The following is a 14886-nucleotide window of genomic DNA, read 5'->3' on the forward strand; positions in this document are numbered from 1 at the left end:
CAGTTCTCCCAGAATTTTCTCAGCCCATGTAGAGCCAGGCAATAGAATCATAGGCTCACAGAGATGGAAGAGACCCCAAGGGCCATCAAGTCCAACTCCCTGCAGTGCAGGAACACACAAACAAAGCACTCCGGACAGATGGCCATCCAGCCTCTCTTTGAAAACCTCCAAAGAAGGAGACTCCACCACACTCAGAGGTAGTGCATTCCACTGTTGAACAGCCCTGTCAGGAGGTTTAGTAAAGCAAGTGGAGTATATGTACCTGTGGAATGTCCAGGGTGGGAGAAAGAACCATTTGCATTGGTTAACAAAGGGTGCAATTAGCAAGTATGATTTGCACGTGTTCAGTGGAATCCACCCATTTTAGCATATGTAAGTAACAATGACGTTGCCTAATCAATTAGTGAGGTCATCTGCACCCAGATACCACCCCGACACAGGATGTCCCAGGCAGGAAGCAATCAAATGGATTAAAATACCAGGCAACTACTATGCAGATGCCCGGTTCGCTTGCCAATTGCACCCTCTACACTTGTTAACCACTGCAAATGGTTCTGTCTCCCACCCTGGACATCCCACAGGTACATATACTCCACTTGCTACTACCATCAGATCCTCCGAAGATGCCAGCCACAGATGCAGGCGAAACGTCAGGAGAAAATGCTACTGGAACACGGCCAGACAGCCCGGAAAGCCCCCCACACCCAAGCTCTCCTTAAGCCTGCAAAGGATGCTGGGAGCTGAGCCTGCGACTGGGGTTCTCCCATCTGCGCATAACCACGCAGCAAGGGAGGGAAGTTAATCACTCAACAGAAAAGCTGGAATTAGTCAACTTTATTTTACATTTTTTTAAAAAATTACAACGGAACAAGGGATCCAAAAGCCAAGAAACTCCACTTTCATACACGCCACTCACGCTTAAGTCACATACAGGTTTGGCTGCTTCCAAAGGGATTTGCTGAGTTCCAGCAGCACAGCTTGTCGAACGGGCTACATACAGAAGATCAAGGCAGCGATAACCAATTCCCGCAGGAGATGAAGGTACCCAACAGGAAACACTAACGGGGTCTTCTTCTGAGTTCCGGACTTTCCACTCCTCTTTATACAAATGTTGTAAACAGCCCGGAAAACCCACAACAGCCGAACGTTGTAAAGTTTCCTTCGTCCACTTGTGATGTCTGTTCAGAAGATCCCCAATAATATGTGCCCAGACTTCATTTTAAAAAAAATAGTGGCTATATAAATAAGGGGGGGTGGGGGGGGAAACCCTGTAGTATTTTGGTTTGTTGTCTGGGAAAAAGACTGACAAGACCCATTTAGGCATCACCTGCATGGAACTATTTCTTTAAAAAACACTGTCTCTTGAGGCACACGCCCTGCCAACATAAGGTGGCCCGCACAAGTCACTTTTGAGGACAGACTAACCATGGTGCTTTACTGGCAAGCATATCTGTGATCTCTTTCTCCAACAGAGGTATGACTGGGACTCAACCTACGGCAATGCACACACTATGGAGGGGGATGCTCCATGTATAGGTCAGAAAAATACACAAATCAGTCCATACAAGCTTCTGCGTTGGGGGAGTATGTTCCCTGTATACCCTGCATGATGTGCGTTGTGGAGGGGAGAAATTCACACCCACATTGTACAGCGGAAACCGATAGCCAGATGTGCAGCATTTCTTGCCTCAAAGTGAATTTGTTTTGTATCCCTTTCCTCCTGTGCCATTTCAGGTTGACCGCTAATGTCCCAGTTGGGGGATCAGGAAGTTCCCATGGGGACAGCATTCCCACCCCAATACTAGACTCGAGTCAAGTCAGCTGCATCGTGGGAAGCTCTGGGGTATGGTGAGGGGCAAATAAGCATCGAACTCAGCATCGTGGACAGACCAGAAACTGACAGGCTGGAATTCAAATGGCAAAGCATGCGCAGGAAGAGGGCGGTGGTGCCGGGATAGAGGTGTGGGCACTGCAGCGCCTGCGGAGCAAGGGCAACGTGGTAAACAGTGCTCCAGCAGCGCATGGGGCGCTGCAAAACACGCACATGCGGATACCCACATATGCACAAACAAACACATTTTGGGGACTCCAGCTATGGGACAGAAGATCCCTCAGCACTGTGTGGTGCCGCCAGCAAACCAAGAGCTCAACCCTGATAGGTTTAAGGCAAGTTATACAACAGAGGTTCTTTTGTTATATGTTTTTCCCCCTCCTTCCAGGGACTCCTGCTCCAGTTTGTACCACTTCAGTCCTTGGGTGGCGAGTCATTCCAAGAATTAAGGAGGAGGGAGGAGAAACCGATTTAGTGCTTCTATTCCAGGGGTCTGCAACCTGCGGCTCTCCAGACGTTCACGGACTACAATTCCCATCAGCCCCTGCCAGCATGGCCAATTGGTCCATGGACATCTGGAGAGCCGCAGGTTGCAGACCCCTGTATTCAGAGCACACTCTCCTCTGGCTCTGTTCTGTTCCTCGCTGATTTAAGAACCCATTCAAAACACTGTACCCTTTCCCCCCCACCCTCTCTACACAGGGCAGCCAATGCTGTTTATACACAACTTGTTTCTCCACCTTGGAATCAGTTTTTCCGGAACTCGTTTCTTTGGGAGGGTTTTCAAATTCTCCTTCCCGTCAGGTTCCTGCCACATGCCTCGTTTCTAAAGACCTCTTCCCACCTCTCTTAGTGACGGTGCTTAGCAAATGCAGCTCTGCTAGCTGCAACACCACACAGCCCAGAGGGCACCGCGCCACGAGATCGCACAAAACATCATGACTCTACGCACGCGGCAAGCGTGATCCCTCGTCACCCTTTTGCGTGAGCGGGAGATCTGATGTACGCCGGGCGCGCTCACATGTGCTAGAGCCCACAGGCATCCTCAAAAAGCAGGGAAGCGTGGTACGCACGTCTCTTCGCACATGCAGAAGAGCTGCTGAAGGGAGCATGAAAGCTTGTGCATGCATGGGCTGGGTTCACACAGGATTGTGTGCCTGTGAAGCTAAGGACCAGATCCACAAAGGGAGCAATGAAGACTTTCTAGAACCAGAAAGGCTGGTTCCTAAATAGCATGTTAGACTCCGAGCAGAAGCCAACTTGTCCAAAGAGAAGCCCCACTTCGAGAGGGGCAAGGATTGCCGGTCATGCTAACAACTAGAATCATAGAGTTGGAAAGGGCCAGACAGGCCATGTAGTTCAACCTCCTGATCAGTGCAGGCCCGGCTTCAGCATCTGTGGCAGCTGCTGTCCAGCCTGTTGCTTGAAAACTGGCAGCCAGGGGGCGCTCACCACTTCCCCAGGCAACCCTCCTTAACCTTATTCTGCCCGGAGTGGCAACCTCGCCGGCACCAACTCTGAAATGCGGGCAAGTTTGGCAATGTGCTCCAGAGGGGTCTGTGGGGGGAAAGGGGCATAACAAAATTGGAAGCGGTCGGCTGCACTCAGAGCCACCCCGCCTGCAAGATGTTTGCTTCACAAGGAGCCTGTGGCCACGGCTGCTCCACATTTGATATGCAAGTTTACAAAGCTCTCCTTCGATACACCCAAGAGCAGAAACCGCGTTCCCTGAAATTATCACGATGCGCAAACCGGCACAACAATGTGAGGGTAGGAGTTACAACGGGACTGCTGTACATGTAAGGATGTAAAATGACTCGGGTCCCCAAAAGGATTCAATCCACTACGAGCCTAGGGAAATTTGGGGCACTCGTCACACCCTTAGGCAGTCTGGCAGTGCAGCTGTGGATAACAGGCCGTTCTGCAGATGTTTACGTTAACAGAAATACAGCTCGGTGGGCCCAAAAGGCAGAACAGAAAAGTTACAGGGTGGGACTGTGCTTGGCCTTGAAATTGTTAGGATGAAAAGCAGGATTGCGCTTGACGGATGGCTTCCAGCATTTGTATCTTACACGTCGTGATTGACAACTCAGCACAGGGTCTTATAAAAAACAGCAAACTCTTAAAAAAAGACATATCAAATAAAAGGGGCTTCACATAGAGAAGAAAGGAAAGCGTAATTAGTCCTGTAAATAATAAGTTACGGTAGTCAGATGATAATTTGACCTCCTCGGTGTAACTGTCCATCTTTCTCGGGGTTTCGTTTTTGCTTCTTGCTCAAAAGCCCCGTGCGGGAGCGTCTGGCTGACGCTTCTGAGAGTTAATGAGATGTTGGTGACTATAAACGTATAAAATTCTGCTTGCTACAAGCAAAATGTTTCACTTGTGTCAACAGCCACTGGTCACAGGTTCAACGAGGGCGGCCGTCCCTCCTGGCTCCAAATAAATACTATACACTACTTTCTCTGTGTGTGGATATCAGTTCCGGTATCATTACTACGTCGGGCTCAGACGGAAAACTCTGGACCGCCTTTCTTGGCTCTCAGCATCAGCCGCTTGATCTGGAATCCAGCAAAAGGATTGATCCACAGCAGGGAAGGCTGGCCCCCAAAAACGGATTTCATTCCTTCCCAGCGTAGCCTCCGTTCCCAGGTGGGCTTCTCGCTCTTCAGCCTTTCAATCTCCTGCAAATAAATGAATGAATGAATGAATGAATGAATATATTTTTAAAAGGTAAGTTAGGGAGTTGAGTGACTGCACTCATCCAGGGGGAGGGGGGTCAAAATAGTTGTGGGAGAACCAGGGACAGGAGCTCATTTGGACAAGTAACTTGTCAGGTGGACCCAAAACCCACATATTTGAAGTCCTTCCATACATCCCTGTGCACCAGCTACATTCATCAGGCATCCAACTATTAGCTATCGTAACACTTAAGGGTGGGCTGTCTGGCATTGGCAAGAACCAGGCCTTTTCCGTTGTCACTCCAGCTTTATGGAATGGACTCCTTGAAGAGGTAGGAGGGTCCCCTCCTTGGAGACTGCCTGTTTGTCAGGCCATTTGAGGGATTTTGTACGGCAGGCACTCTTATGGCAGGGGGAGGGGAGACTTAGCATTTACTATTTTATTTTTGGTTGCAACTCAAAAAAGTTTTTAACTATTATGGTAAGCTGCCTTAGACCATGAGGAAATGTGGGATATACATGTTTTGATTAATGAATAAAGGCTGCATCCAGACCTTGTGAACAAACCAGAGTTTGCCGGTCTTGGTTTGTTGCTGCGCACGAGAACTCCCTCCACTTCATGGGACGCCTGCCGAATAGGTCCCACTTGCATGTGTGAGATCTTAACAGAATCGAAGCTCAAAGCCCAACAGGGAGACCAGAGTTCAGGTCTTACCGTTTCGTCGTTACATATTGAGTGGATCTGGGTGCCGAACATGACTGAAGTGAACGTAAGAAACAGGAAACCCTCGAGGCCCAAGAAAATCATCAGGATCACGGTCACGGGTGGGGAGAAGTCACTGCACTCTGGGAAGGGGAAAAATCAAAACACGTTGCAGGAACCACATTGTAAAAAGGACATGGAAAAGTCTAGAATTTAGGAACAATGTGGATATTATTTATTTAAGAAGTTTTCAACTCTCCTGTGTCTAGCAGCGGACTCAAGGCAGCTGGGCTCCCTGGGCACAAAAGACGTTAAAGAGGAAGAACCCTGAACTGGGACCAGAGGAGGGCAACCAAAAGGGTCAAAGGTCTAGAGTCCATGCCCTACGAGAGACTTAGGGAGCTGGGGATGTTCAGTTTGGAGAAGAGAACGCTAAGAGGTGACATGATAGCCATGTTTATACATCTGAAGGGATGTCATGTGGGTGAGGGAGCAAGCTTGTTTTCTGTGGCTCCAGAGACTAAGACCAGGAGTAGTGGGTTCAAGGTGAAGGAAAAGAGATTCCACTGAAACATCAGGAAAAACTTCCTGACAGTCAGGGCTGTTTGACAGTGGGATGCACCACCTTGGAATGTGGTGGAGTCTCCTCCTTTGGAGGTTTTTAAAGAGAGGCTGGATGGCCATCTGTCAAGAGTTCTTTAATCGTGTGTTCCTGCATTGCAGGGGGTTGGACGATGGCCCTTGGGGTCTTTTCCAACTCTATGATTCTATGATTCCATGATTCTGTGAACTGAGACAGCTATATGCAAATTATCTGCTTGGTAGGGTGTTTGGTTTTTTCCAGGCAATATCACTTGCATACCAAGTTTCTCACTCAGAGGCCTTTCTGCAAAAGCAAACTCCATGTAAATGTTGTAAACAAACAAAATAAACACACTCCAAGTGCAGACTTACCAGTCCACTGCCCTCTGACACAGGAGAAGAACTGAAACCCGCACAGGATGAGGGCATGAGCAGAAATTAGAGCTATGTACATCTGGAAATAAGAGAAACAGTTTACGGTCAGAGTTAAGAGGTACGGCTGTGTCGCAGACACAGGGAACGGAAGCAACACTCTCTGATCCTTCTCATGAGTCGCGGTCAGGATCCCAAAAGACATCTGGAGAGCTTGCCAGCATACATACAGCAGAACATGCGATTTTAAAAATATCTTTTACAGCAGTTGACCACTTTGCCATTTTGCACAGTGCATTTAGAAAATCTGCTCGGCTCTTTAAGAAGAATGACCAGAGCACGCTTCTGGATCAGATCACGGGCCCAGATAATCAAGCCTCTTTCCAGCTATGCCTAACCAGATATTTATGGCAAGTCCACAAGCAAGGCAAGAAGGCGCCTTGACCCAGCGATGGGCATGAGAGGTATACTGCCTCTACCCCTGGAAGTTCCATTAAGCAACTAAACCTAACACACATTAATGGACCCGTTCTCTGCGATCTTATATAATCCTCTTCTAACACTAAACAGGTCAAAGGCCGTCCCCACATCTTGGGCAGAGAAATCAAAAAGATGAGAGGGAAGGAAAGCAGCTTTCTGAGGCTCATTCCGCACATGCAGAATAATGCACTTTCAAACTGCTTTCAGTGCTCTTTGAAGCTGTGAGGAATAGCAAAATCCACTTGCAAACAGTTGTGAAAGTGGTTTGAAAATGCATTATTTTGCGTGTGCGGAAGGGGCCTGAGAGACGACCAAACTAAATAGATGTTTGCTGGCCCTTGCAATTTAGCCAAGTGCCTTTGCCATGTTGATTTTCTCTCCCCGCGTTCTTGCGTGCTCCCAAGCACGCAACAGGTACATGAGAGATTTACTGCAGCTTGTACTTTAACACCAATAAGAAGCTGGGCTGTGGTTCTATTCTGTTCTCTTCCAAACTGATGGAAGCATGTGCCTCAGTTGGCAATTTTTATTCCAACATTGCCCTAGCTAGAGGTGGGATTTGTTCTTGAGTAAATAATTCCCTACTCACGGTAAACAGCACAAAGAACCTCTGGTTTCTCTCTCCAACACAGTTGTTGACCCAAGGGCAGTGGTGATCCATCTTCCGAATACATCGCTTGCAAATACTAGCGGGAAGGAAGAAAGAAAGAAAAAAAGGTATGCTACATGCTCTGGACGTTTTTGTCCTTGGCAGCCAAAAAATAATGATCATCTGTTTGAAGATCAAGGCTACTGCCAATGCACGGTACACATTTATTTGTCTAATACAAATATTTATGCTCCAGATGGTCCAGACCGGTATTTTCCAAAAGCCGAACGGGGAAGGAAAGCAGATTTTGAAACTGGCACACCTTGGGTCAATTCAGAACACCGATGAAGCTGCTCAAACATTACTTTTGAAAATCAGCATATGCAGCAGATACCCAATGGCATTACACCACGTGAGAAAACACATTTCCGGCAGGGAAATATGAATAAATATGTTATACTGCTTTCTTTTAATACTATAACATTTCAGGTAGGAAGGCAGGTTTCAGAGGGTAACGTGGTGGGGGGGGGGGGGCGCTACTACTCAGCTTCTTGGTCCCCAGCTACAGGGTATCACGCGGTTCTATTTCGTCCCCTGTGCTTTTTAACATGAAAGTCAAACTGCTAGGGAAGGCTGCCTGAAGGATTGAACTGGGCCGTCACCAGTATGCAGATGATAACTCAGCTCTCTCTGGCATGTCCAGCAAATCCCAGGGAGGCTGTGGAAACCACCACAGTGGAAATCTCAGGGAGGCTGTGGAAACCACCAATTGGCCATGCTGGCAGGGGCTGATGGGAACTGTAGTCCATGAACATCTGGAGAGCTGCAGGTTGCAGAGCCCTGCACTAACTGCTTCTGGGGGCATTTTTGGAACGGATGAAGGCTGTTGGTGAAGGAAAAGTCCTAGCTGGGAACAGTCAACACCAAGGATCTTCAAACTATGACCAGCAAGGGCTGATGGGAATTGTAGTTCATGAACATCTGGGGGGGCCATAGTTTGAAGACCCCTGGTCAACACAATCCAAGGGGGATTTTTCTCTTCACATCCCATGGCCATACGACATGAGAGGTGGTATACAGAAGGAAGAGAGAATCAGTGGAGACCAGCTTGGACTGGGGTTGAGTGCGGGGCCTTCTGCGCACACCAGATGCTCCTCTTGGCAACAAGGCCTAGGAAAACGGAACCTGGGCATTGTGTGCGCAGACGAGCTCTGCTCTAGCTTTACAAAAGACCAAGGGCTTTGCTATCCTCAAAACCTGAGGGAGCTCCCTCCACGTTCATCTGAATTTCTGAGCTGGGAAGGAGAGGCAGGCAGCTGGAGTCATGACGTGGGCTCCCAGGGAACCCCCTCGCAGGCTCCTGCCCGGCTCCTGCAGACAAAAAGGAAGCCGACTGAATCGCAACGGCCTTGTCTTTGATCCTGGCACAGGCAGCGAGGACGGCTGGGCGGCTTTAACAGCTTTGAGAAGAGAGGCGAACAATAAAACATGCTTCAGACAGGCGGGCGAAACAGAAACGCCGCAGGGACGATGGGGCCGGGCGCTTCCTAAGTTCTTAAAAGCCCCCTGGGCTTGCACAAGGGCAGCAATGCGTACCTGCAGTGGTGGGCGCGCTCTGGCTTGATGCTGCAACATTTGGGGCACTTGTAAATCACCTCGCCGGGCTTCAGCTGCAAACTCTCCATGTACTCTTTTGTGGCGTTTCCCTTGGGCACGGCTCCCTAAAGCACGTCACAGGGAAGACAGACAGCAACTAGTCAGCAAGGAGATTCATATTCATTTAGGGCAGGGGTGGGCAATTATTTTTTTCCATGGGGCCGCATAAGAAACAGAAAATATTGTGGAGGGCCGGGCCAAAAGGCAGGGGGGCCAGTCAGGGTCATCCGGCGGGCCGGATGTGGCCCGCGGGCCGTATAACGCCCAGGTCTGATTTAGGGAGTACCTTCAATGCACTTGGCATTTCATGGAGTACGGAAGGGCAGGGGTCTGCCTCGGGAGCGAACCTCCAGCATTTTGACACAAAGGGAGAAAAATCTGTCCCGGCGAAGTTGCACGAATGGAAGATGAGGACTACGTGGGGTCACAAAAAAGAGGGCTATGTTTGGAGGAGGGAGGCAGATACACCAGGGATTTCGTGCAGCGACTGTTATGTATACTGAGCCGCACAATGGATTGGCTTCTTGGAAGTCCGGCCGCAGCGTCGCACTCTACTGGTTCAGTCTTTGGCAGCTGAAAAAGGGGATCCCGAGCCAGGAGAATACACCGCTACGTGAACCGCTCAGTTGTTTACTTATTTTCTAGCACGGCAGCCTCGGTGCGCATACAAATTGGCCCTCTTGGTCCCAGAGTCCATCACCAAGTTGGAAGTATAACTGAAAGGAAAGCGTTGACCAAAAAGCACCAAAGCCACAGCTACGGGTATTAGGACCTAGAAGGAAACTTATCCTAAATTAGGAACACAGCAGGAAGTGGAAAGTGGAAAGGGACAGGCCAAGGGAAACCAGAGCAGATGTCAAAAGTGGGGGCTGTAGTCCTGTCCTCCCTTTGAAGCCTTCCATTTCCCGGTGTCCTTTTTCCCGCGCTCTCCCGTGTCTTTCTCTTGGCAGAGGTAAGCGCACGAATATATGACGCTGCTGTATAATAAGAACATAAGAACATAAGAACTAGCCTGCTGGATCAGACCAGAGTCCATCTAGTCCAGCACTCTGCTACTCGCAGTGGCCCACCAGGTGCCTTTGGGAGCTCACATGCAGGATGTGAAAGCAATGGCCTTCTGCTGCTGCTGCTGCTCCCGAGCACCTGGTCTGCTAAGGCATTTGCAATCTGAGATCAAGGAGGATCAAGATTGGCAGCCATAGATCGACTTCTCCTCCATAGAAATGCAATACCAGCCCCTTTTAAAGCTATCCAGGTGAGTGGCCATCACCACCTCCTGTGGCAGCATATTCCAAACACCAATCACACGTTGCGTGAAGAAGTGTTTCCTTTTATTAGTCCTAATTCTCCCGCCCCAGCATTTTCAATGAATGCCCCCTGGTTCTAGTATTGTGAGAAAGAGAGAAAAATTTCTCTCTGTCCACATTTTCTACCCCATGCATAATTTTATAAACTTCAATCATATCCCCCCTCAGACGTCTCCTCTCCAAACTCTCCCGTGTCTTTCTCTTGGCAGAGGTGAGCGCACGAATATATGAAGCTGCTACCCTGTTTCCCCGAATATAAGACATCCCCCAAAAATAAGACATAGTAGAGGTTTTGCTGAAGTGCAAAATATAAGGCATCCCCCGAAAGTAAGACATAGCAAAGTTTTTGTTTGGAAGTATGCCCGACGAACAGAACACAGAAAAATAAGACATCCCCTGAAAATAAGACATAGCGCATCTTTGGGAGCAAAAATTAATATAAGACACTGTCTTATATTCGGGGAAACACGGTATATAATAAATGGGATCTTGGGTCCTCCAAAGCAGGAGCAACCTTTGAAGAATAAAGGAGAGATTGCAGCAGCTTGAGAGGTATAAGGGAGCTTTAGAGGTCAGCTAAACAATCCCCTTGCTCAGGAAATTCAAACATACAGCATTCACAACAGACAGTTCTCCAGCCTTTGCCCAGGGACCCCACCAAACCTCTAGATAACTGGATCCTGGGTCAAACCACTTCCACTGTTAGGAACTTTTTATTTATTTATTTATTTATTTTTTCAATTTATATACCGCCCGATCCCCGCAAATCATGCGCTCTCCTACAGAGGTATGTGAAGATCTATCCAGACTTTGTCTTAATGTTCATTTAAAAAATTTTTAGGAAAAGTTTCCTAATGGTAAGAATCGTCTTTCCCAATATCTTCCTACCCAAAGGACCATATAACCGGGATAGCAGCAGCTGGACCCAGAATCTTCAACAAGGCAAATCATGCGCTCTCCTACAGAGGTATGTGAAGATGTCCCAGGCAGCCTAAGAATGCTGGGGGAATGGGTAAGCTACAAAGAAAAGGTGTCACAAACAAATGGAAAACATGCCTGAACAGTGGAGAGTACATGGTGTAATTTTCCTTTCTAGGATGCTGTGTGTTTTCCGGGTTGTATCGTCAGAGGATCTGAAGATGCCAGCCACAGATGCAGGCGAAACGTCAGGAAAAGATGCTACTGGAACACGGCCATACAACCCGGAAAACCCACCACACGCTAGTGATTCCGGCTGTGAATGCCTTTGACAAGACAATTTTCATTTCATTTCCTTTACCTGTCTAATTTTGAGTTTTTCTTTAATCAGACTGCTACTCTCTGGGAGAGGGGCTTGTACTGCCACAGAAGTGTTAGAGCATTCTGCCTGCTAAGAATTCACGGCGCAGCGATGGCTGAACATGCACAAGATGGCAAGGAGATGCCAGAGGAATGCCTGTACTCACGGGATCAGTCAGCATCGTTCTCAGGTGGGAGGACAAGGCCAGCACTGCCAGGCAGTTGAAGAGGACCCCGTTGACGAGGGAGTACCAAAAGTCTTTGGAAGGCAGCAGCATGACAAACGTCACCACAAAATCCGCGTAGATGACGAGGAGCCACGTCATCACCGCGCAGACCATCCCACAACCATCACGGATGAACCAAACCCTGTCGGCCACGTCAGCCTCCGAAGACGACGAGTCATAGCTGTCATTTTCGGCAAGCAGCGGGTGATGCTCAACGTCACGGAACCGATGCCCAGATGACTGCATGGTTTTCTGGACAGGCCCTGGAGAAAAATAACGAAGCGACACTGATGCGCTGTGGCGCTTGGACATCAGACATCATGTTTTGTTACAGTGATCCTTGGAATGAACTTTGCAAGGAGCGAGACTTTCACAGAAGGACTCTGCACTTCCAACTACCGCAGTCCTGGCGTTTTACCTCTTCCCTTTCTCTCCCTTACACACACAATTTGACATTGGGGTGCTGTGTGGTTTCCGGGCTGTATGGCCGTGTTCTAGCAGCATTCTCTCCTGATGTTTCGCCTGCATCTGTGGCTGAGAAAAAAAAAGTAACTTCAAAGGAGGTTCTGAAAAAAGATCGCACCTCTGAAGTGGGCTTTATGCTACCACAGGAAGTACAAAGCAATGTTAAAGTGTTCAAAGGTGCTCGCTGGTATCACTGAAGAATGCCAGCCACAGATGCAGACGAAATGACAGGAGATACTTTACTACCGGACTGGTAGCTTCATTCAACCCGGAAACCACACAGCACCCCAGTGATTCCGGCCGTGAAAGCCTTCGACAATACAATTTGACATTGTTCTCAGGACATGTGTGCAACTTGTCCAGAGGTACACAATTCAAATCAATCCAGTGGGGTATGGTACACAGGACTGCTTCCAATTTTTAGGCCCCCCGAGCACAGAAAGGATTCTCTCCCACACTCAAAGCAATAATTTAGTCAGAAGCCCAATTGCGCTGCCGTCATGCAGTGGCAAAGATACTGAACTAGGAACAAGGAAGCCCCCAGACCTAACCTCTCCTCTGCCATAAACTTACTAGGAGGGTTACTTCAACTCAGCTACACATTTCGGAGACAGGGATAAGCCTACTTACCCACCTTAGAAGCAAGTGCAAGAATCATTAGAGTAATGTTTGCAGGCTCCTGACTTGGATGGACCTCTCTAGCCTGATTCTGCAAGGTCTTGGGAGCTAAGCAAGGTGGGCAAGGGGTTCAAGCCTTGATGGAAGACCACCTAGGAAATCAAGGGCCAGCACGCAGGGGCAGGCGATGTCAAGCCATCTCTGTTCGACTCTTGCCTTGACCTGGATGGCCCAGGCTAACTCGGCCTCCTCAGATCTCAAAAGATGAGCAAAATTGGCCTTGGCCAGCATATGGAGGGGTGACCACCAAGGAAGTCCGAGGTTGCTGCGCAGAGGCAGGAGCAGCAGCAAACCACCTCAGCGTGGTGTGGTGGTTAAGAGCAGGTGCGTTCTAACCTGGAGAATCGGGTTTGCCACTTGAGCTGTGGAGGCTTATCTGGGGAACCAGATTAGCTTGTGCACTCCAACACACGCCTGCTGGGTGACCTTGGGCTAGTCACGGTTCTTTGGAGCTCTCTCAACCCCACCCACCTCACAGGGTGTTTGTTGTGAGGGGGGAGGGGAAAGGAGATTGTAGGCCCCTTTGAGTGTCCTTACAGGAGAAAAAGGGGGGATATAAATCCAAACTTTCCTCCTCCTCCTCCCCACCACGGCTCTTGCCTTGAAAACCCTACTGGGTCACCACAAGTCAGCTGCAACTTGAGGGCACTTTGCACCCACCATGTGAAGGCCGTGAATATTCAAAAGCGCTGAAGCCAATGCTGAAATTCCAATTCTAATTCAATTCCAGTTTCAATTCTAATCCAAAACTTACTTCTGTGTAGCTGGAAGAGGAGAGAATGCAGCAGACTCCATACGGCACTGGCAGGCCCAGTAAAAAAAAATAATAAAAGTCTCAATTGACACAATGACTCAGCAGAAACAGGCAAAAGGAGCAGCAAACTCTGCCCGCCAGGGGCTGCGCTCGGAGAACTCAGCCAGCAATTTAATCCTGGTAACAGATGTTCTCGCATTTGGTCCTTTGGAAGGGAAGGGTTTGGCGGAGCTGCTTGTCTCTTTCCCTGCCTGATGAAGAAAGGTTTTCAGGGGTTTTTTTTGTTTTCGGGAAAGAGCTGCTTACTGCAAAACATTGGTTTGACACCAGTTCTTGGGCTGGATTGCTTTAAATCAAACCAATCACTGATTTAAATGACTGAAAACAACCGCCTCGGCAACGAGAGTGACTTATACCGACCTTCCCATTTTGATCTTCGCTTTGTTTACCAAACAACACGTGGACAGACGGCCACAACCAGTAAAGCTCATTGTTGCTACTAAACAGAACCTTTATTCGACCAAACAGCAGAATCCAAAACCCTTTGCCCCGCATGCCGTAAAGTTTCCATCCTGTAGAATTATATCTGCTTAAGGTTAAGAAAGAAGCTAAGTTCAATGCCACAAGAAATTCCCAATAGCTCCCTTATGGCTCTCTCGCTTTTCTGAGTCTCACTATGTTTGACAGATGCTCACGCGTCAGTTCCAAGAGAAGGCTACTGTAAGGTTTAACATGCTTGCTTGCTTCAAACTGAGGCTCCTTCCGCACATGCAGAATAATGCACTTTCAATCCACTTTCACAACTGTTTGCAAGTGGATTTTGCTATTCCGCACAGCTTCAAAGTGGATTGAAAGTGCATTATTCTGCATGTGTGGAACGGGCCCCAGACTCTCTTCTACACACAAGCAAAGAAGAAGAGGAGTTTGGATTTATGCCCCACCTTTCTCTCCTGCAAGGAGACTCAAGGTGGCCTACAAGCTCCTTTCCCTTCCTCTCCCCACAACAGACACCTTGTGAGGTAGGTGGGGCTGAGAGTGTTCCAGAGAGGACTGTGCCTGGCCCAAGGTCACCCAGCAGAAACACAGGAGCGGGGAAACAAATCTAGTCCACCAGGTAAGACTCCACTGCTCATGTGGAGGAGAGGGAAATGAAACCTGGTTCTCCGGATTAAAGTCCACCCTCTTAATCGCTACACTTACGACGACAGTCACGTTTTCCAAAAAGTTTTTAATTGCCATTTTTTTGTAGAACTGGTTGGCTCCGCTTCTGCAGAGTGCAGAAC

At 48.6% G+C, this 14886-nt stretch overlaps 1 protein-coding gene across 1 annotated transcript; it reads right to left on the bottom strand.

Moving 5' to 3' along the window:
• Window positions 1–819: 819 nt before the first annotated feature.
• Window positions 820–11969, bottom strand: ZDHHC7 (zinc finger DHHC-type palmitoyltransferase 7). Its single transcript, XM_048515792.1, has 6 exons — window positions 11647–11969; window positions 8835–8959; window positions 7239–7335; window positions 6170–6251; window positions 5228–5358; window positions 820–4515 (listed from the first exon to the last, which is right to left on the bottom strand). The coding sequence occupies exons 1-6, from the start codon at window positions 11950–11952 to the stop codon at window positions 4339–4341; spliced, it is 918 nt and encodes a 305-aa protein (XP_048371749.1). The 5' UTR covers window positions 11953–11969; the 3' UTR covers window positions 820–4338.
• Window positions 11970–14886: the final 2917 nt, after the last annotated feature.

Source organism: Sphaerodactylus townsendi, linkage group LG14, assembly GCF_021028975.2.
Source record: "Sphaerodactylus townsendi isolate TG3544 linkage group LG14, MPM_Stown_v2.3, whole genome shotgun sequence".
NCBI classification, from domain to species: Eukaryota; Metazoa; Chordata; class Lepidosauria; order Squamata; family Sphaerodactylidae; genus Sphaerodactylus; species Sphaerodactylus townsendi.